The 20,596-nt window shown below is 39.5% G+C and overlaps 1 protein-coding gene across 12 annotated transcripts in view; it reads left to right on the forward strand.

Annotated features, from left to right (window-relative positions):
* The window catches only part of DGKI (diacylglycerol kinase iota), a 367,036-nt gene that overhangs the window by 299,093 nt on the left and 47,347 nt on the right, over positions 1-20,596 (forward strand). For 11 of the 12 annotated variants that reach the window (XM_036230859.1, XM_036230852.1, XM_016122880.2 and 8 more), the window contains one exon: positions 1,526-1,648. The exons of the other annotated variant lie outside the window; for it this stretch is intronic. In XM_036230859.1, the coding sequence (XP_036086752.1) occupies positions 1,526-1,648 (123 nt within the window). The remainder of the gene's footprint in view (positions 1-1,525; positions 1,649-20,596) is intronic. 12 annotated transcript variants of the gene reach the window in all.

Below are 20,596 nucleotides of genomic sequence, written 5' to 3' on the forward strand. Positions count from 1 at the left end.
TCTCCTATACACGCAGACCTATGATAAAGTTTAATTTATAAATTAGGCACAGTAAGAGATTCACAACAATACCGAATAATAAAATAGAGCAGCTATAACAATATCCTGTAACAAAAGTTATGTAAATGGGGTCTCTCTCTCTCATTAAATATTATGTTATTAAAAATCATCATATCATCATTTCACAATGACCCTCCAGATTTGGTTCTATTATTATCCCAAATCCATAGATATGGAGATTGATGGTTAGAGGGTTTTGTAACTTTCCCATTATTGCACAGAAAATAAATGGAAAAATTGAGATTCAGTTCCAGGGTTTATGACGTCAGACCTCATGCATTTAACCGCCATATTAACCCACCAAAATGGTATTACTATGTCTAAATTATTTCAACAGTTCAAAACTATTTGTTTTCAGCTTTTTAGGCATCAGGCACTAGTGTAAGCACGTGGGAAACAAGAGTGCTAAAGTCAAAACAGACAAAAAGCCCTGCCCCGTGTGAAGCCTAATAAACTTCAGTGTTTTACTCATATATGGAGGCTAAATAGTTAAACGAACTTCTCTGGAAAGTGCACACACATGTGCTCAAATAACAAAGACAAACTGTGCACACAGCCTCATACGACATAAACAGACACACTCGCTTACGTAACCCTGTGACCGTCTGCCCCTCTTCACTAATTTAGTTGACCATCGCTGCTATTTCTGAGTATCTCCCACTGGGCCGGGGTGGGGGGCATCAAGAGAAGACAGAAGTGGCAGAATGGAACAGATACAGATACATAGCTGTGTTTAGGAATCCGGAGGTGGTGACATCGGAGCTGTCCTGGCGTGACAGGACAGCCGAAAGGCACACGGGGTGGTCCGACGTAACCCTGGGAGTCCCAGAAGTCAGTGGAGGAGGCCACCTTCGTGGTCCACGTCTGATAAATCAAGCCTGTTCGTTGTGGGGAAAACGAGTGAGAGGCTGTGTCCTCCTGCCCTACCTCATCTTATGAGAGCGAATGGCTTCCGCCAAGTCCACCGTGGGCTGTGCCCTGTCAGTCATTCGCCCCGGATCAAATAATAGCCAAAAGAAATGGCTTTGCTCTGGGTTAGACCTCTATTTGCTCTAGCTGCAAGTAAGTAGTCTGAAAATCCACTAGAACTTGACTCAGTCCCTTTCTTATTTCTCACCGGTGGCCCCTCTGGAAACGAACCAGGGACAGAGAAGCAGTGACTGACAGAGGATGGTCTTTGTCATTTTCTAATCTGCATTTCTGCATCGGGCTCTGTTACTTCTCATTCGTGTTGCATTTTAAGTGACTTCCTCTTGAAGTTCAGTTTTCTCTTCTGTAAAGAGGGCCAAATCGTACAAGTAGCTCGTGATGCTTGAGAAAAATTGACATAATAAATGCAAAGTACCTAGTAAATACCCAAGAAAGATGAATTTCCCTTCTCACAGTTAGAGACAAGAATCGTCTCAAGAAAGAGTGGAGTTAGGTCCTGTGGCTGACTTGGCTTAAATGCCCTTCTCTCTCCCAGAATGTCAGACTGGTGGAACCCCGCCCTCCGGAAGCGCATGCTGAGTGACAGTGGGCTGGGCACGATCACTTCGTATTATGAGGACTCAGATATGAAAGATCTCAGCCCCTCCCGTGTGCTACAGTAAGAGCGCTCTCTCTGTCCCCTCCTGTGTGCCACTGTGTCCTGTGGGGTCTTCAACCAATGGGAAGGGTTGTCTTTTTGGTGTCTTTTGTGCACGCTGCTTCCTTGCGGTCACCCCGTGGTTCGACATTTTATTCACTTCGCCCACTTTTATCCACCCAAGCTCCTCTGGTGGGAGCTTCACTTGTCATTTCTCCTGCATCCTGAACCACACTGAGAAGGTTCGTGTGGATCTATAAATACTTTCAACCTTCCCACTGTTTGCTTTACTGGAATTCAGTGTTTACCAGATGTCCTCACGTTGGCCGCATCATGAAGACATACTTGAGCGTGATCATGAACAGTTTGGAAGTGACATATAGTTTTCATTTGTGTGAACGTTTTCGACGTGCTGTTCTAGCTCCGTTCCATTTGTGTCTGGCCCTGAGCCTGTGGATGTGAGCTCTGTATAATACAACTGAGTGGGGGCGTTGGCTCACGTGGCTCCATTCTCTCAGGGCAAACAAGGCCGCCTGTGTTCATAGATCAGCATAGCAAGTGTGCTTTCTTTTGAGGTCTTATGGTCTGAAGTAAGGTTGGAGTTTGCAAGTGTCGGCACATTCGTGTCCAGCGAATCCTCCCTCCTGTTATTGCAGGAGCAGGTTTTAGGTGCAGGCTGTGGTCACAGACATATCCTGTCACTCCCATTGTTTGGAGTCAAGCCTATCACCCTCTTCAGAGGTTATGCAGGTTCATCACATTCCATGAAATTAGGCTGGTTCCCACTCCCCTCCAAGGCCCTAATCCAATAGAGACAATGGCCTCGTAACCATGCTGTCTGACTCTTTTTATGAAATAATAAGATTACTAAGATGCTTAGAAGCCTGGGCTTAACTGAAGAGGCAAGACAATGTATTGCTTCTAAAGGGAAACAGGAAGCAATTTCTGTGTGACAAAAGGGAGAAAAAAGAAAAATCTGAAGCTATTTCATTGATAAAAGTTGTCCTCAGACACTTCGAGAGCAAAAGGTGACTTCATTTTAATTGCTTTTCTATACTTCCTCTTATTTCGTTGAGTAAAGAAGGGAAAGGAAAAAGTGAATTTTTCTTTTTAAACTAGATTGTTAGTTTTTGATGGCATTTTGATTGCTTACGATTCAGGGTTTTTTTCCATTTCTTTTTTTATTCAGAATTAAGGCTTGTGAACCAAGATGAGTCAGCTACCCATTGATGGCTTAAAAAAATATGGTCATCTAGCTGTGGACAGATTTATTCGAAAATTTGAGTTTTAATTAGCCACAGAAATAGAAATTACCCCTAGACAAACCAGATGAGTGTTTTAGTTGTTCTTATACACAGACCATTTCAACAAAGTAGAATATGAGCTCAATCTAGTTTCCTATGCCCTAATTTTTCTATATATAGTGTATTAATATGTCTATCATGATATATAAAGTGATTGTATCTAAGTAAGTATTCTTTCCAAGTAGCACAAATAACTGTACTACTTTATATAATACCCAAGTTCTTAAAACTCTATATCAAAATCAACTCTTATTTTTTATTTGGGTTGTATTATTTTTCAAGGACTTCTCTTAATTGTTTGTTAATCTTTAGTTGGCAGCTATCAGTTTTCTTTGTCATTTATATTACCTTATCTCTTAAATATGCTAGAGCAACTGACTATGTTTAAAAAAATTTCTGCCAAATTACCTGGAAAACAAACAAACAAGATAACATTCAGACATTCATCCGGAGCATCTGAGTCTTTGCAGCTGAAGCTCCGGACAGGTCTTCCTACCCCAGGCTTTGTTTGGATCCCTGACACATAGAACACATACATGAGCAAGATAAAATGGTTGTTCGAAATGGCCTTTTAAAAAAAGCATAAATAATTTACCCTACCCTAATTTGTCTATTAATTCTTTAAAAATTTTTTTATCGTGTTCATTAATTCCTCAGGAAGAATATCTCTTTATTTCCTTCACCAATCATCTCTGATACAGACAGGTATAATTGCAGTTATAGAATAATGCAATTATCTATAAATATATAATAATAGATAACATAATAATGTCAGCAATAGCTGGTATTGATAAAATACCTCCTACTTGCTCTGTACCCTAAATACTCTTTAATCTTTTCAACGACTTTTACATCTCATCATTGCTTAGCAGTTGAGTAAACTGAGGTTCACAGGATCAGAATACTCATCTTAGGTTACCCAAGATAACAAGTGTGAGAACTGTGGTTTGAATGAGGTTGGCTTGACCTCTAGATCCATGTTTTTTTTTACTGCACTACACTGTCTTCCAGAAGGGCCAGTGCAGAGAAAGGGTTCTTGGAGCCCCGTGGCCCAAGAAAGGTTTACTTTGGCTTCTGCTTTTCTTTTAGCATTTGTAAAGTGAAAAATTCTACAATATGTGGAGACTGTATTTGTATGCAAAATATGTATAGGTGACAACATATTTAACCAAAAGCAAATATGGTTGAGAAGTAATTATAAGACAATTCTTTTTGCTGTTTAAAAAGGGATCGAAACAAAAAGTGATGATCATAAACAGTGATTTAAAATTTATTAAGTATATATTAAATATGCCTCACTCTTCTTTAAAGAAGTATAAAAATTCTAAGACGATACTCATGTGCCAACCATCCTTCTATATCTTGTTATCTTTTTATGTTATTTATGTTAGGTCTTTCAATTCATAAACGACATCGAGTAGCATAAAAATTCATACTGTTATATGTTTTTTTTGTTTCATATTGTTTAATCTTTTTACTTTTTGGCACCTGTATCAAACAAATGCATACACATTTGGAGCTTGCCATTTCATTCAACATCATAATTTAAAAATTTATTCATATTGATATTTGCAGATTTTTAAACCAGTTAATTTGGAGAAGAATATTGTGTCATAAATGTGCCGTAACTTATTTATCTATTTTGATAATGATTTCTAGTATTTTATTATTTTAAAAAGACAGCGAACATCCTACTACATGTATTCTTCTGCACTGTAGTCTGTATATATGCGGTTTTGATTTTACTTGATATGCAAAATTTACCTTCTCATTAGGGATATTTAGGAATCGGTCGCTATCTGAATAATTAGTTTAATAATCTAGGTACAAATGGCATCTGCTGTGTAGGTTTTAAAGTCCCAGCCAACGTGGAGATAGGAAAAGTTTGATTTTAACATCCGATAAACAATGTTAAATAACCTGCTATATAAAAAGCAATCAAAAGGGGCATTTTAAGTTCCTGGAGCTGAAAATACAATTTATCAAAGTTTGCAGGAGATCATGCAAGTAGTATTCACAGAGTGATTTATGGCTCTAAATTCATTTACGAAGAGAAAAATGATTGCGTACCAATAAAGCATTCAACTCGACAACTGGGAGAAGAATCCCAGAGTGGAGAACAAAGAAACGAGAGAAATAGTGAAAAACAGAAATCGATGACAAGTAGAATAAGCCAAATGGAAGAGATGGCTAACCAAGAATAACATTTTAAAAAATGATTTTTCAAAGAGGTAAATAGGAGGGACACGATGATGCGCCAACTCCAGAAAGAAATGTGGGAAAACTACAGAACTGTCAGAGCAGTGCTGTCCCCAGGTCGTTCTTCCTCTGCGGCAGCCAGTCTGGATCTACCTGAGGCGGCCTCCTCCAGGTTCTCAATCCCCTTGGGTTTCCTCAGGGTTTTCTCCTCGTTAAAACTTTGGTAACTCAGATGTGTCCGTCTTCCTCCTCCTATTTAGGAAGATCGAGACAGAATGAGCAAAAAGAGTGAATTAGCTTTCTATTATTCCTGGAACTGATTGCATTTATATTGTCATTGCACAAAGAAACCACTGTAACTTTAAGAAAAGAGTGTATATGTATATATATAATATAGAGAGAGACCACTTATACATATAGGTCCTTTTGGAGAAACTAGAAGCCTGTAGTAGGGTATACAACATATACAGGGTCTTCAAAACTTTAGGAACATAGTAAAAAATGATCTTTAAGAACCAATTTTGAAATAAATTGATGAGAACTGGTTGACTCACATTATGACTGCTAGGGCCGTAGTGAATTGTCGTTAATTTCAGAAAAATGTTTCCAGTGTCTAAGAGGGTTCTCCTTAACACGATTCTGGAAAGAGGTTTGTTCTTACCGTTGATCTCACCACCACAATTAATGACAAGAGTATGTTTCATTTTGGCAGAAGATTCATTTATAAGGAAGAGGTTAACTCATATTTTAGTAGAGAGTTTCTATTTCAGTCCTAACGAAGACTTTTTTCAACTTCAGGATCTATGAAATTTTTTTTGAAAGGTGTTCAAGGAAAATGATGAATTCCTCCCAAGTTATCTTTTCAAACAGGGCAGAATTAACTGTGAGTCACATGGGTTAAAGAAGAGCAGATAAAGGGACTGAGAGGTACTCTCCAATTTCCAAATAAGAATAACCTGTTTTACTTCTTCATTTTGGAGTTCATGTGAAACCTCCAAAAGTGATGGAAAGGAATGCACTTAGAACCTCCAGGTGCTTAGCCTGGAAGAGCTAAGATGAAGGTCACGCAGGTAAAGACCCTGGGAGACAGTGTAGCAAAGCACCAGAAGACAGATAGTCAGTCTGACGTCTTCTGTGTCTAGACAGGTATCTGTTACCTGATCAACTGAGTAGGGCTAATGGGATTTTTATGATAGGTAGAGCATTTCTGTCTCTAACCAGAGATAATTTTATCAAAAATAGAATTGTAATGAGTCTGGTCTGATTTATAATCTCATTGGGATTCTAAGAAACAGGATGAGCCATTCATTCAATCCTTCATTGATTGAGCACATAAATATTGAGCTCCTTGTAGGTAGGAACGATAAATGTGCCTAGGCACTGAAGATATAAAACCAAATAATTATTGTCCTTGAGGGAAATATTGCATAAACCAATTATTCTAGGGTTTCCTGATAAGTATGGTAATGGATATATGCATAGAGCGGTCTGAAAGCAAGAGGAAATAGAATTTGCTGCTTCCTCCGGATTTCTTTATTTTATTTATTTCTTGGAAACATTTTAGGTATGATTATTAAGCAATTATAACAATGATATAAATATCATTATTAAATATTTGAATATTGAGTTTTTTATTGTTCTTTTGTTTTTATTCAATTTAGCTAAACTAAAAAAAAGATAAAACAATTCACCCATTTCTCCCATCCCTTACCCTCTGCCTCTGGCAACCAGAAATCTGTTCTCTTTATCTGTGAGCTTTTTTTTTTTTTTTTTGCATATATATATTCATGATTTACATGTATATATACGATTCCACATATAAAAGAGAGCATATGGCATTTGTTTTTGTCTGACTCCTTTCACTTAGCATAATACCCTCAAGGTCCATCAATGTTGTCACAAATGGCGAGATTTCATTTTCTTTTAGTGACTGAATAATATTCCTACATATATAGTACCACAATTTCTTTATCTATTCATTCATCGATAGACTCTTAGGTTTTTTCCACATCTTGGTTACTATAAATAATGCTGCAATGAACATAGGGGTGCATATATTTTTTTGAATTAGTGCTTTCTCTTCCTTTAGATAAATACCCAAAAGTGGAATTGCTGGATCACATGGTAGTTCTATTTTTAATTTTTTGAAGAACGTCCGGACTGTTTTCTATAGTGGCTGCACCGATTTACATTCCCACCACCAACAGTCCACGAGGTTCCTTTTTCTCCACATCCTCGCCAACACTTGTTATTTGTCTTTTCGATGACAGCCCTTGTAACAGGTGTGAGGTGGTATCTCGTTGTGCTTTTGCTTTGCATTTCCCTGACGATTAGTGATCTAGAGCATCATTTTATGTACCTATTGGCCATTCGCCTGTGTCCTTTGGAAAAATGTCTATTCACATCTCCTGCCTATTTCTTAATCGAGTCATTAGGGGTTATTTTGTATTGACTTATATGAATTCTTTATATGTTTTAGATATTAGCTCCCGATCAGGAGTAAGAGTTACAAATATTTTCTCTCATTCAATAAGTTGCCTTCTCATTTTGTTGATGGTTTCCTTTGCTGCGCAGAAGGTTTTTGGTTTGATGTAGTCCTACTTGTTTATCTTCACTTTTGTTATTTTTGCCTTTGGTATCAGATTCAAAAACTCATTGCCAAGACCCATGTCAAGGAGCTTACCAGCTGTGTTTTCTTCTAGGAGTTTTACAGTTTCAGGTCTTATCTTCAAGCGTTTGATTCATTTTGAGTTAATTTTTATATATAGTTTAAGATAGTGGTCCAGTTTCATTCTTCTGTATGTGGATGTCCAGTTTTCCCAGCACCGTTTATTAACAAGACTGTCCTTTCCCCACTGCATATTCTTGGCTTCTTTGTCATCAATTAATTGACCATACAAACATAGATTTACTTCTGGGCTCTCTATCCTGATCCATTTATCTGTGTATCTGGTTTTATGCCACTGTCACACTGTTTTAATTACCATAGCTTTGTAATATAGTTTGAAATCAGGAAGTGGTGCCTCCAGCTTCATTCTTCTTTCTCAAGATTGTATGGCTTGAATATATATATATATTTATATATAAATTTATTAAATTTAATATTTAATAAATCACATTATAGAATTTATTATATATATTTATTATATATTAAATTTAATATATATATACTTCCAAAGTAATCTAAAATAGGCAGTAGAACATAATAACCTTTTAAAGTGATGGGGCACAAATGCACACTTAATAATAAATCAGCTACTGGAAAATTTACAATGTACGATTTATTCAAATGCCTGAACTGTTCAGTGGTGAGATAGTTCTATGCCACAAAGACACAATATTTTTTGTGCGGCTTAATGAAAATATAAATTGTAATTGTTAAATAAAAACCGTCTTCATTATGTACTTGGTTTAGCCTTTTTTTAAAGGCCACTGAAATGTATAAAATGGTCTGAACGTCGTGATGGTGGACTTAGATGCAAGGTCAGCGCCTCTTCATGTAGCAGTGACAGTGCCTTTGACAATAACTCGTGGTTAAAGCCTGCAAGCGATTTCATGGCATTTCTTTGGCTAGCACAACAGTTTTAGACAGCACTCAACTAAATATGGTTATAAAAAATGTGAAGTAATTACCGTACGCAGCTTTAATGATGGTTGAATACTCTCAAATGAAAACCGAAATAAAAATAAAAGCACCCAATAGTAGAAAACTTTTGTAAAAATAGGACTCCACATAACGTGTTACTTTTTTAAAGTTTTTTTTTAAATTACATTGTTAGCATATTTTGTTTTTAACATTATTATGAAGTAGCCTACTTTGCATTAACAGACATTCGAAAGAAGAAAATAGTGAAACATGCCATGTGGTAGTCTAAAAATTAAACCGATATATTTGTTTATGTGCGCAGCATCACTCAGTACATGGTAAAATAAAAGCGAAGTTCACAGAATCTGGCATCTTATACTACAGTCCTTGTTCTGGAAACAAGAGGAAAGAGAATGCACTGCTTCTTCCACATTTCACTTTTTTATCTTGATATGAAAAAGAGGAATATTTTTAAAAACAATGAAAAATGTTAGTTAGCCTCAAGAAAAACTTTTTAAGGGTTCTATGGTTATTTAACTTTTGCACATGAGCAGACACGTGTCTGCTTTTCATCATTGTATAACCAGAAAGGCACCTCAATTAACTAACTGAATGTCCTCAATGGTGATAGTTTAGCATCAATCTACCCGGTGTGTGTGTAAGGAAGTTTATAGAACTGGCAAGTTATTTAGAGAGAGCCAGAGCTCCTAGTAATACATTAAACTGAAAAATTGTCTTTTCTGGTGTAGTTTACAGTTCTGAACCACTGTATCAAGAAGATAGTCGAGAAACCTCCCTCCTTGCAAAACCTCAGAGAGTTCTGGGCCCAGCATAGGAATGATGGCTTCATTCCACTCTCGTCTTTAGCTGTTTTCTTTACCCAATTCCTTCCTGGAACATCAGGAGGTGGCTTGAAACTCTGATTAAAACAAAAAAGATAATTGTGCGTATTCTCAAAACTCCAGATTCTCAACAAGAAGACAGAGTATTGCACATTGATTTGGTTTGTGGAAATACCCTTTCGACATCACAATCAGATAAGTGGGAGAAAAGCAATCTTCTTCGTGGGCTGCACATTTTGCTGGAATATATCTTAGAGATGAAATTGGTGCTGTCAGGCTAGAGATAGTCCCTTGCATCTGTTTCACGAAGGTAGTTGGATTCCATCCCTACTCACCTTTGGTAGGTCTAAACCCTGTTCTCCCTGGATTATCACTCAGGTGGGAAAAACTACATTATAGCTGCCATGTATCTTCCTTTCTTCTTTTTCTCCTGCTTTATCTCACATTGTTACCCTCTCCATTTAGGCAAGCGAAATTTAATACTGTCCCTTTATGTGTCCAAATATTTAATAAGAGATTTTTTTTCCTGTTCTTTTGATGATTGCACCTCAAACACTTATGCATTTTGGGACCCTAAACCTTTTGTTGGATATGAAGTTACATTTCCATTTCTAAGTTTAGTCAGTTCGCAGAGCCAGAATAGAATTTTTTATGCACCAGATCTTATTCTTGGCCAATGTTAGGGGGAAAAAAGAACTTATTAAGGTAATATGTGCTATAATATTAAACATCCATTTTATTTAAAACGATGCCGAGAAAGCCTGCCCTTTCATTTTCATGAGCTCCAACTTTTGCCAACGATTACAGCATGAGCAAATATTATTACCGTTAAGTGGCTCTCTTTTCTCATTTGTGAAAGATGGCGGTCTTACCTACTCACACTTCAGAAATATTGCGAATGGGAGGGAAGTGGATTGGATCCTTCTTTAAAGCATGTCAGTTCCTTGGATGGACAAACTGTGGGTTGCTCATTCCGTATCCACAGGAGGGTTTTTTGAGTGAATGGAGGAGTTTTGGATGTTGGAGAAAAGGTGCTCAATCAAATCAAAATAGAATGCGTATTTGTAGTGCTATCGTAAACCCCATGCTGATCCCATAGCAGTTGTCACAAAACGACATAGAAAACGTTAAACATTTTTGTTAGACTGCAGAATCCATTTACATGTTTCAAATTTTAATAAGGATCTGTGTGATCCAGGGAATTCACATGATAAAAATCAAGATGCACTGAATCCTTGACTCAGAGAGATGTTGCTATTCTACAAGTCGGATGGTAGAATCTGACGCCGGTGGGTTTAGGAAGTTGTGGGCACAGGATTGGGGTAGGGAGGAGAGGGAGAATCATGCTGAGAAGCAGTGAGATGCTGGCATGTCTCCCATGTCACATCTCTGGATTATTTTGGTTACATCAGCGACGTTTAGTCCTCGAAGAGGGTTTAGATGTTCTTTGGTTGGAGAAAAAGCTTGGCATGTGGGGAACTATAAACCATCACAGTGCGCAGAACCCTGAGGCTTCCTGGGGATTGTCAACCGAAGGAGACAAGGCACCTAGAGCATTCAGGAGCCCGGGGGACCACGTGCTCAGAAAAGTGCGTTTCCTGAGTTTGCTGACAGGCAGGGAACAGTGGAAGGGGCCTCTCGGGGACATATTGGAGTCTTCCTTTATAACAAAAGAAGGAGATGGCTCTTTGGGTGACACTCTCTGTGTTAGGGCATTAAGGAAAGCTTGCAAGAAGGTGAAAGAGTCTTTTGTGACAAAGCCACTTATGCATCATTCTAAAACTGAGAAAATGATAGTTTTGCCTTCCTCTGCACTCAGAAATTAGAAAGAATATTGTTAAGCCAATAACGGAATGGGATTTTTTCTGATTTTCTGTGGCTGTGCTTAGGACCTTGGCCTGTCTCATCTATCTCCTGGGAATGGCCATGTGCTGGCGGCAGGGTCACTATGTCACTTGTTTTTTTGCAGTTGACCCTCTCATTTTTGAACCAGTCACTGGGTTTTTTAAGGGCCTAGTGGTGACAGCTTGACATTGAAATCTCATTAGTTTGGTTAACAGAGTAGACACACAGGGTAAGTTGGATGGGATCCAGTCTAAAACGAGTTGCAATGGACATAGGAGATGATAGTCCGGCAAAATGATGGCCTAGCTCCTTGAGGACCTGGTTTCTAAGCATCAGGGTTAAAACTTAGTTGAGAGTGGTAAGAAGCATGCCCAGAGCATGCTGGGAACACGTCCATTTTACCGGGGATGTGGGCAGTTTCTGAAGGTTCGAACAATGATTTTTATTTCCTTTCTGAAAGAGGGCAAATATTCAAAGTTAAGTCCACTGTCATGCCATTCTGAGAGGATCCCACCCCAGGGAGTCCCTGCACCTCGGGACATGTGCTCTGGACACATCACTGGCCTTCCACAGCTGGTTTCAGCAACAGGAAGGAACGTGGGAGGCCACCTCGCCTTCTCTCAGATTGTCACCTGATAAGTAAGGGTTCTGGTCAGGATCTGAGATAATATTTGTTATTTTATTTTATTATTTTATTTTATTATTATTATTTTTTTGGTTATTAGATATACATTTAAAATTTTTTTTAATTGAAGAAATGATTTTAATTTTCTTTCCCCATCTACCTTCCCTCTCCCCCTTGCTCCTTACCCTCTAGTAATTACTAGTCCATTGTCCATGTCCATGAGTCTCTGTTTGTCCCATTCATTTGTTGCTTTTAGGTTTATATCTCACATATAAGTGATGTCATGTGATTTTCAACCTTTTCCGTCTGGCTTATTTTGCTTAGTATGATTATTTCAAGGTCCATCCATGTTGCAAATGGCAGTATTTCATCTCTTCTTATGGCTGAGTAATATTCCATTGCATATACATACCCCAGCTTCCTTATCTAATCATATATTGTAGAATATTTGATTTTAATTCTAACAATCAGAGAAGAGAGAAGAAGCCAGAATATGGCTATGGTACATCTACCTGTGACATGAAGTATTTCTACAGGTACGTCCTCTCTCCTGGCCTCTCCAAGGCTGCCCTCACCCCTGTAATTCCTCTGAAGACCACTGAGGAATAGCTCTCTTCTGCCCTCCTCCACAGAGAGAGGGCAGAGACCCCAGGAAACATGGGTGAGGAAGCCCTAGGGAAGGCAAGGCGGTCCTAGTGGGCTTCTGTGTCCTGCCCTTCTGCTCCTTGTCCCGTTTCCCTCCTTCTTCAGAGTCCAGAACCTTCCATCCTCAAAGGTCTGTTTCAAGGCTTCAGGAACCTTCTGACAACCTTCTTTCCTGTCTAACCACTCACCTCCAAAATAATCTGCATTTCTCTTGCTTGTTTCTTTCTCAGACTCTCACCAAAAATCTTGTTTTCCTCAGTGTACCTGCCTTCAACAAGTAGTTTGATTAAATTGATTGAAAGTATAAATGGTAATTTCAAAATCCTTCCCAAAATATTTGCCTGCAAATATCAGGTGAGAGGGACGTTGATCAGTAGTCACTTGGTATGCACAGGCATGAGGTCAGGGATATGTAGGAGAAGCCTTTAGTGGCCTTAGCAATAAGGGGACAGGGGGTGGATGGGGTATGGAAATGCTCTCAGGAACTTCGGGTAGCCCTGAACCCACAACTCGAAGGAGACTGGGACAAGAAACGAATCTACCACCTGAAGAGATTACTTATTTGGAATTTAGGAAGCTGAGGACCACATTTTCCCTTTCCCTAACTATTCTGCCTCTTTATGCTAATCACCAAGCATAAGAACAACCACCATCAGAAATACTGCTCTACAGGTTTCTCCTGTACTCTGTGTGATGTTCATCTTGCTCCACAACCCTCTTAAAACCTCCGTGAAAGATGAATGAGATGTTACCAGTGCAGGACTTCCTACAATTCCTGGGATGGAGTTCAGCGCGTAGCAATGCTGAATATCCAAACACTGAATTAATTGAATTATTCTCAAGGAGTCTGTAGAGCTCATTTTTGCTTCCTGTTCTCAATGTTACTATGCTTTACTTGTATTCGTTTACCATTTTCTCATAATGGGATGAGATTTATTGTTTCACTGTTTATTCCTTTACTGCTTTTGCTTGTTTATATTACTTAAAACTATCTGGTCCTTAGATGCAGAAGAATTGGAAGGAGACAGACACTTTCTGCTCCCCATGCTAGTGTCTCGAACATGCATTTCCTCTTCCAAGAACTGGGTAAGGTGGGAGGAGATGTTGATAGGAACATTTCTGGGTTATATTACGGTTATTTTCGGGCTAAGTGCCAAAGCAGCTTCCAACTCCACCATTTTCTTTTTCTTCCATATTCTGAAGGTGAATTCAGAAGCCCTTACTTGATTTCACAAAAGCAGTGAGTGCTGGGTAAGCCCTTGATCAATTACCGTGACCCCCACAGGTAGAATTTGCACATCCTGAATCATGCAATATAGGAGATGGCCTTTTGTGTAAACGTGGCACTCGTGTGATTTGCCTGCACAATCTAGAGCTGTGTGTTTCAATTTATGCTTGAAGGGGAAAAAAATCCACATTCACAAAACTCCAGATAAGGATTGTGTTTCAACAAGAGCTACTGACCAAGGCTCCCAGAGTCCCCAGGATAAAGCCAGCAGCTTTTTCTAAAGGGTTCTCCCCACTGGGTATGTATCCCTTGGTTGGATTTTGGAATCACCTGTCTTTTCAATTCTTTTACTCCTTTTTTTAGAACTTAAGCTGGCCACTCTATTGCAAATACTGATTTCTAATGTGAAGCGTCACATCTTTTATATCTGCACGACTGCACTGTATCTAAAATACAGTGTTTTTGTGCGTCTTCAAAATGCTAAAATGTTTCCCAGCAGTGTTCATATTTTAAGTAATGAGAAGTGAGACGGTCAAGTTTTCATGTCGAATGAACTCGTTAAGTATTAGTTTCTTCAACATCATCTCTTTTATCTATTTTTTCCTTATGTCCACCACCCACGTTCGCCTGTTTCTGCTCATCTCTTTACCCTTAGAAATCAAAGAAACTCCTTTCCCCTCATTTTGTTGCAGTTCTTAGAGATCAACAGTAGGTGGCAGTAAAATTTCAAGCTCAAAGGGCATTGAGGGTTTTTTTTTTTTTTTCTTTTCTGCTCAGCAAAACTGATTAAGGAGCGTCTGTGTATAGGAGAAATTGGATCGTACAATCTAGTGGAAAAACAGAGGTATTTTTAAAATGCCAAATGTAACTAAATACATAACTTATTTGAAAAATACGCAAGATATTTCAAGTAAAACTCATATGGGGATCATAGGGGTACATGTTTAGGTAAGAGAATCTTAAAGAATAGGAAATTATGAGCATGAAGGGAATTAGCAGAAATGTACATCGAAGGAAAGACTCACAAGCGAACTTTGTTATTTGAGTTCTGGGACCCATTTCCTTCCTGCACGCAAGTGCCCATCTCGCCTTGCTGGAATGGTAGTCTTTCCTCATCCTTCTCCCTACCCCCCACCGCCTCTGTTGGTGGTGAATGTTACCTTTGAGGCTATTTGGCAGTCCCTGAAAGGGTTTGTGACCACTTGAATAGAGAATGTGTGTGTCATTTTCCCATTTCAATGCCACTTTGTGCGGCCGCTGTAACTTTCATCTCCCTCACTCTCATTCTCGCCCGCTGTCTTGTACTGTACGTGCTTTGTGCATTGTCTTCAAAGCAATATTCATAATCAGAAGGGAAACAAACAAAGAGAAGATTGTGCGGTTGATGCGGGTTCTCTGTGCTAAGGGATTGGGGATTCTACTTTCCCCGGTTCGAGATGCTGGAGTAATGGTGGTAAAGATGTCATCTAGATCTACGACGATCTCACTGTTTCTCTCCCGAGCCCTCGAAATGATGTCATCGGCCAGACATAGCAGTCCTCCAGGCAGTGCATGTCCCTGAGGGTAACTCCAGGGAGAAAAGCTGTTGTTGAGATATGATAATCTACAGCTGTGCTTTCAGACCGCGTTAAATCATGCTCGGGCTCGCTTGATTCACGTGGAAATTCTTTGTCCATCAACAGGAAATAAATCAAATGTGTGTAGCATCATCGCTTCAAGATAAAACAGAACAGTAAGGACGGTGTTTCTGCAGCAGTGGGGTGCACTCTTGAAATGTGCCTGGCGGGGCCCCCCGCTGGGAAATCAGTTTCCACTTGGGCCATTCCTCAGGAGTTTTGTTTGGGCAATTTTGCCCAGACCCGAAGGCTCCTGCTGTCTGCGCGTGACGAGAGGCTGTTTTACAGAGATCGGATTCCGCCCAAGTGTGAGGAAGGTGGTTGAGATAAGTCCAGGGAACTCTCAGGACTGTGGTCAGCGGAGGGAAAAAGAAATAAAAAACAGAATGGCAAAGGCGAGATGGCAAGAACATTCGGAGTAGATATGAAGCTGGAAACCAGGGGCCTCTCTTACTCTTCCTTAAGTAAGATGTGGATGGTCACCCCGTGCGTGTAGGGAACAGCGTTTCTGCTGTAGTCCTTGCCCGTAAAGCTGGAAGACAAAGAGAAAAGGCAGGAGTAAAAGAGAAAATGGATAAAATACTTGTAGAAAGAGAGTTGATTTTGGTGTATGTGCTTTTTTGTTCCCTGATGAGAACCTCACACCCAAGGAACGGTTTACTTACGATGCGCCAAGCGGAGTGTAGAGATAGCACAGCTTCTAGCTCGCCCTAGAATCCTGCCTTTGTTTTCTCTATAATTCCATGATGGCAGCTGGAAGTGGAGGGGCCCTGGCTCGTCCAGCCAGGCCTGTGACGTCAGAGGTCTTCTCCCCCATCCACGGTTTTAGAGAAATACTCTGCGGCTGAGTATTTTCAGCATACTGACCCCTGCTCTTGTGCCAATTCAGACTCGGCTCTAAAACTATTCTGCATGTTTGTTCCCAGCTCACCTCCATGACCCCATTCATTCGTGGGGATGGCTGTCTCTAGTAAGTAAAAGACCCATTTAGATGGGTCCCCAGTAGTCATCACATGTATCCTCCAACTTTAAGAAAGGCTATCTAAAATGGGTAGTCTGTTGACCTTGTATCTGTCTCCATGGGAGGAGGTGATACAGACATTCCAAGGAAGGACCAAATAACGAAGACGTGGATGCTGTGGAATTAAAACCATGGGATGAAAAGAAAAGCAAAATATTATACAGAGTTTCAAAAAAGTAGAGCCGGGACAGCATTATTCAAATAACAAAGATATTGTGTGAGGATGAGCTCGTAGGCTTAAAGAATTTCATCGAGCTCGCCAAGAAATACATGCATCTGAATGTGTTGCAGAGCATCGTACCACATTAGAAAGACCGAAATAGCCACAATGCCCAAGATGTCAGCTCTGGGTTTGTTGATTAAAAACAATAACACATCATGGGAAGTGCAGTACTTCTTCAAGACTCTTTTGCCTTCATAACTATGACTCTCTTTTGCCCTTATGTATTATTACTTTGCTGGCAGAAAACTGGGCACATCTCGCAGTGTTTCTTAAGCCTTGCAACTGATCTACTTAAAAGATTAGAAGGCTCGAAGGGAAACGTGCTGGTGGAAGACGATGCAAACAAGTGCCTTTGAGTTTCTTAGAGATTCTGCGTGTCTTAAGTGACAACAGGGTCTAGTTGCAGTGCCGTCTAATACGGTAGCCCCCAGCCAGTGTATGCTCGAAGTCTCATTCCCTCGGACTCTTGCTATCGGCATTTTATAAATATTCATTTATAAAATGACTCATTCCAAGATGTTATAGCTCTATTTAGGTCAATCGTTTCATATTTTCAGACTTTTCCTTGGAAACATTTCTAATCCAGAAGAGAACACATACCCTCCTGGGGACCTTGGAGACATGGCCTGAAGCTGACTGCTTCAAACACAGCTTTTTTTTTTATTATTTTTTTAACGTTTATTGCTTTATTTTAAGAATTTGAGTGACTTTTGCTTTTGGATCCATAATGTGGCTATGCTAGTTTCAATATAAAAATAACATTATAATTTTACCAGTTAAATTATATAATTCCCCATCTAAAAATAATGTCTTGTTTTCCTGGAGCTTCTCTGATTTTCGAGTTCCCATGCATACCCTGGTTTGAAAAGTGTCGCCTTAATGAAAAGGAGAGAAAAACATACATGTTCTCCTAAGCGGGGTTGTTAACACTGGGAAGGAGACTTTCACCAGCAAGTGTTCAAATCAAATTCATAGAAAAATAAATCAAAATGAAAAAAGGCGCAACACACTTCCACAGAGCTTGAATGGATGGATAAGCGAATGGATCATTTCTTAATATATTTTAGCGGTTATTCACCTCTTCTTCATCTTCTTTTCCAAGACTGTGGGGACACGGTGGGAAAAGCCCTCAAGCTTTCTCTATAACTTACTAGTTCAAGGACTCTGGGAGAACCTGTGTTCTTTCTCCCTCTGCTATGGTTTTAGGGCTATTTCGTGATCATGGTATGTCTTCTTCGAGTTCCTGTCCGTGGAACACTATTTCCATCCCTTATTACATCATCTCTTTATAACTTCCTTCATCCCTTTCCACCCTGTTTCCATTTCTAAATTTCTTGGAGATCTGCTAGCGTTCACCTGCTTTTTATTTAGTACCTCCCCAGCTTATGTTTGTTAGTCGGGCACCCTTCTCCTGCTTCCTTCTTGGGGTATTTTTAAGTAGAAATCATGCTGAGCCCCTTTTTTTGTTCATTACTTGTATTTGCATGGGCTAAGTTGCTTCTGGAACTGATTGGGGTGGATGCTTAAGGAGAGCGGGTTGGTGCGTTTCTGAAAGCTTGGCTTGGATTCTGTTGTCTTCAAATTCATTCTCAGGAGCACTTCACTGGGATTCAGTTCCAGCCTGACCAGCAGGATGCGGGGCTCAGAGTGGAGGGCTTTCTGTCATAAATGTTGGGCTGCATGGTGTAGCTCAGATCTCTTAAGTTGACTAAGATCGAAATGCTCTCTCTCTCTGTCTCCCTGAAAATTGGTCTGATTTTACTATATTTAGTAACTCTTATTCATACATGATCATTCCAGTTTATGGGCATCTTCTAGTTCAGTTAAAGGGGATAATGCTTCCTTTACTGTTTCTCCATTCTCCCTGTTATTTTCTGTGAATTGCAGAAAAAAACAAATTGAAGAGATGAGAAATTAACGTGGAAGTTAGCAGTTGTCGTCCTTAACGTGCCTCTGCCTTTATTCTTGCTTTTCTGTAGTTTACCACCCACAGCCTGCCTGTTCAAACGCGCAAATGAGAATGTGCGACAGTTCTGCTTCAGAACTTTGCTCCATGTAGCTTAGAGGGTAAATGACAAGCACTTTGAAATGGCCTCTCGGGCCTCGTGTGAAATGGCCCCTACCTCTTATGTGTCCCGTCCTAATATTTATTACTCCCTTACATTTTAGCAACGCTGAGTTACTTGTGTACCTAATAACATATAAATTACGTATCCGCACTCTTTGTCATCTACCTCTTGCTTCTACCTGGTTTTTTTTCTTCTTTCTTACTTACCTACGAAGCGTCTACTTATCTTGCAACGCCCAGCTCAGAAGGTTCTTGCTTTCCAAAGCATTTTTTCACTATTTTGCTGCAAAAACGGTCTCCCTCTCTTCTGTGCTACCTCCTTGCTTCATATATGTTTTGATCATTACATTTTTTTCTCTTAAGTATAATCATTTCTTTACATATTTTTTCGCCTTCACTAGATTGAGTTTCTTGAATTGGTGTCTTGTTCATCTTTGTATCTCAATCACTTGGTACACGCCTTGGTACTTAATAAGGTCTCAAGTAATAATTATTAATTCAGGTTTGAATCGATACAAGTTGAAGCATTCAAACCTGAAAAATAACTTGTCTGAATTAATAAAATAGGAGATTTTTAAAGGTAAGACAAGTTTTGTTTTTGTTGTTTTCCTTTGCCGAATTGGAATGAAACGTAAATAAAAATGTAAAAAAAAAAAAAAAACCTAAACTAAAACCAAATAAAATGATGCAAAATCAAGTATAAATATTCTGTAGACCATAATAAAAGACAATGATGAGGAAAACGCTAACTCCTGCAGTTATTTGCATGCTCGCTGTAGTTTTTGTTGTGAGGCAGATGCTATCTCCAGGACAAAGTGTCTTTGGAGGAGAAATAAACTAGCCGGGACAAACACAAGTCTTTCAGGTGCCGTGAGAAGCCCTGAGCCTTCATGCATTCTTTAGTCACTAGGTTGAGAAAGATTATCTGTTCCTGGAACTCAACCCCGCTGTTTTAAAAATAACTACTCATATTGCTGATTTCATGATATTTCTTCCCTCCTGAGCTAAGTTCTGTAAAACTTTGTATGCCCATTTGCAGGCATAATGTATGATGTACATGTCATGGTTGTATAATTTAGTGACTCGTTACAGGGAAAGGTGAAATACTGAGTGAGGATTGAAATACTCCATATGTCTTGAAATTCCACAAATCCAGGCGTGTGGGAGACGTCCGGCACAGAAACTCAACATGACTAATCCTCAGAAAACACTCTGAAATCGATAGTTCTTCCCCACTGCCTGAACGCATCCCTTTGGGACATTAACAGAGCCATCTGGAATTTTTCAGATTTAATATTTGCGCTTGGCTTTTACAGAAAGGCAGCAAAAAAAAAAAAAAAAACACTGCCCCAGCGCTTCACCTGGCACCCTGAGTCGTTCATTGGCATGAGTTTTTCTTTGTTCCCATAGCCCTGTGACAAATTAATTGCAACCAATCTGAGACATATTTTTGCTTACTTCCCATCAGAAGACACCAGGAGTGAAGACTTTTCCTTGTTGCTGACTCTGTTATGCCCTGGGTAGCTTAAGAAATTATCTCATGTTATCTCAATATACGTTTTTTCTTTAGACTCACCTTCCAATCTCATTGCACCTCTATTCAACCCCCTCTCCTTCATTCTCCTAATCATTAAGGCAAATAGTGGATTTCTCCATCACTGGGTGTATTGGGTGCTTTTTGACTCGGAGGGTGTCCGCATCATCACCAATCTAGAGCATCAGGGTCATTCCCAAGGCTCTTCCCTGATGGCTGGTCAAAGAGCTGGC

The sequence above is a fragment of the Rousettus aegyptiacus genome, unplaced genomic scaffold, assembly GCF_014176215.1.
Source record: "Rousettus aegyptiacus isolate mRouAeg1 unplaced genomic scaffold, mRouAeg1.p scaffold_m13_p_13, whole genome shotgun sequence".
Taxonomy (NCBI): domain Eukaryota; kingdom Metazoa; phylum Chordata; class Mammalia; order Chiroptera; family Pteropodidae; genus Rousettus; species Rousettus aegyptiacus.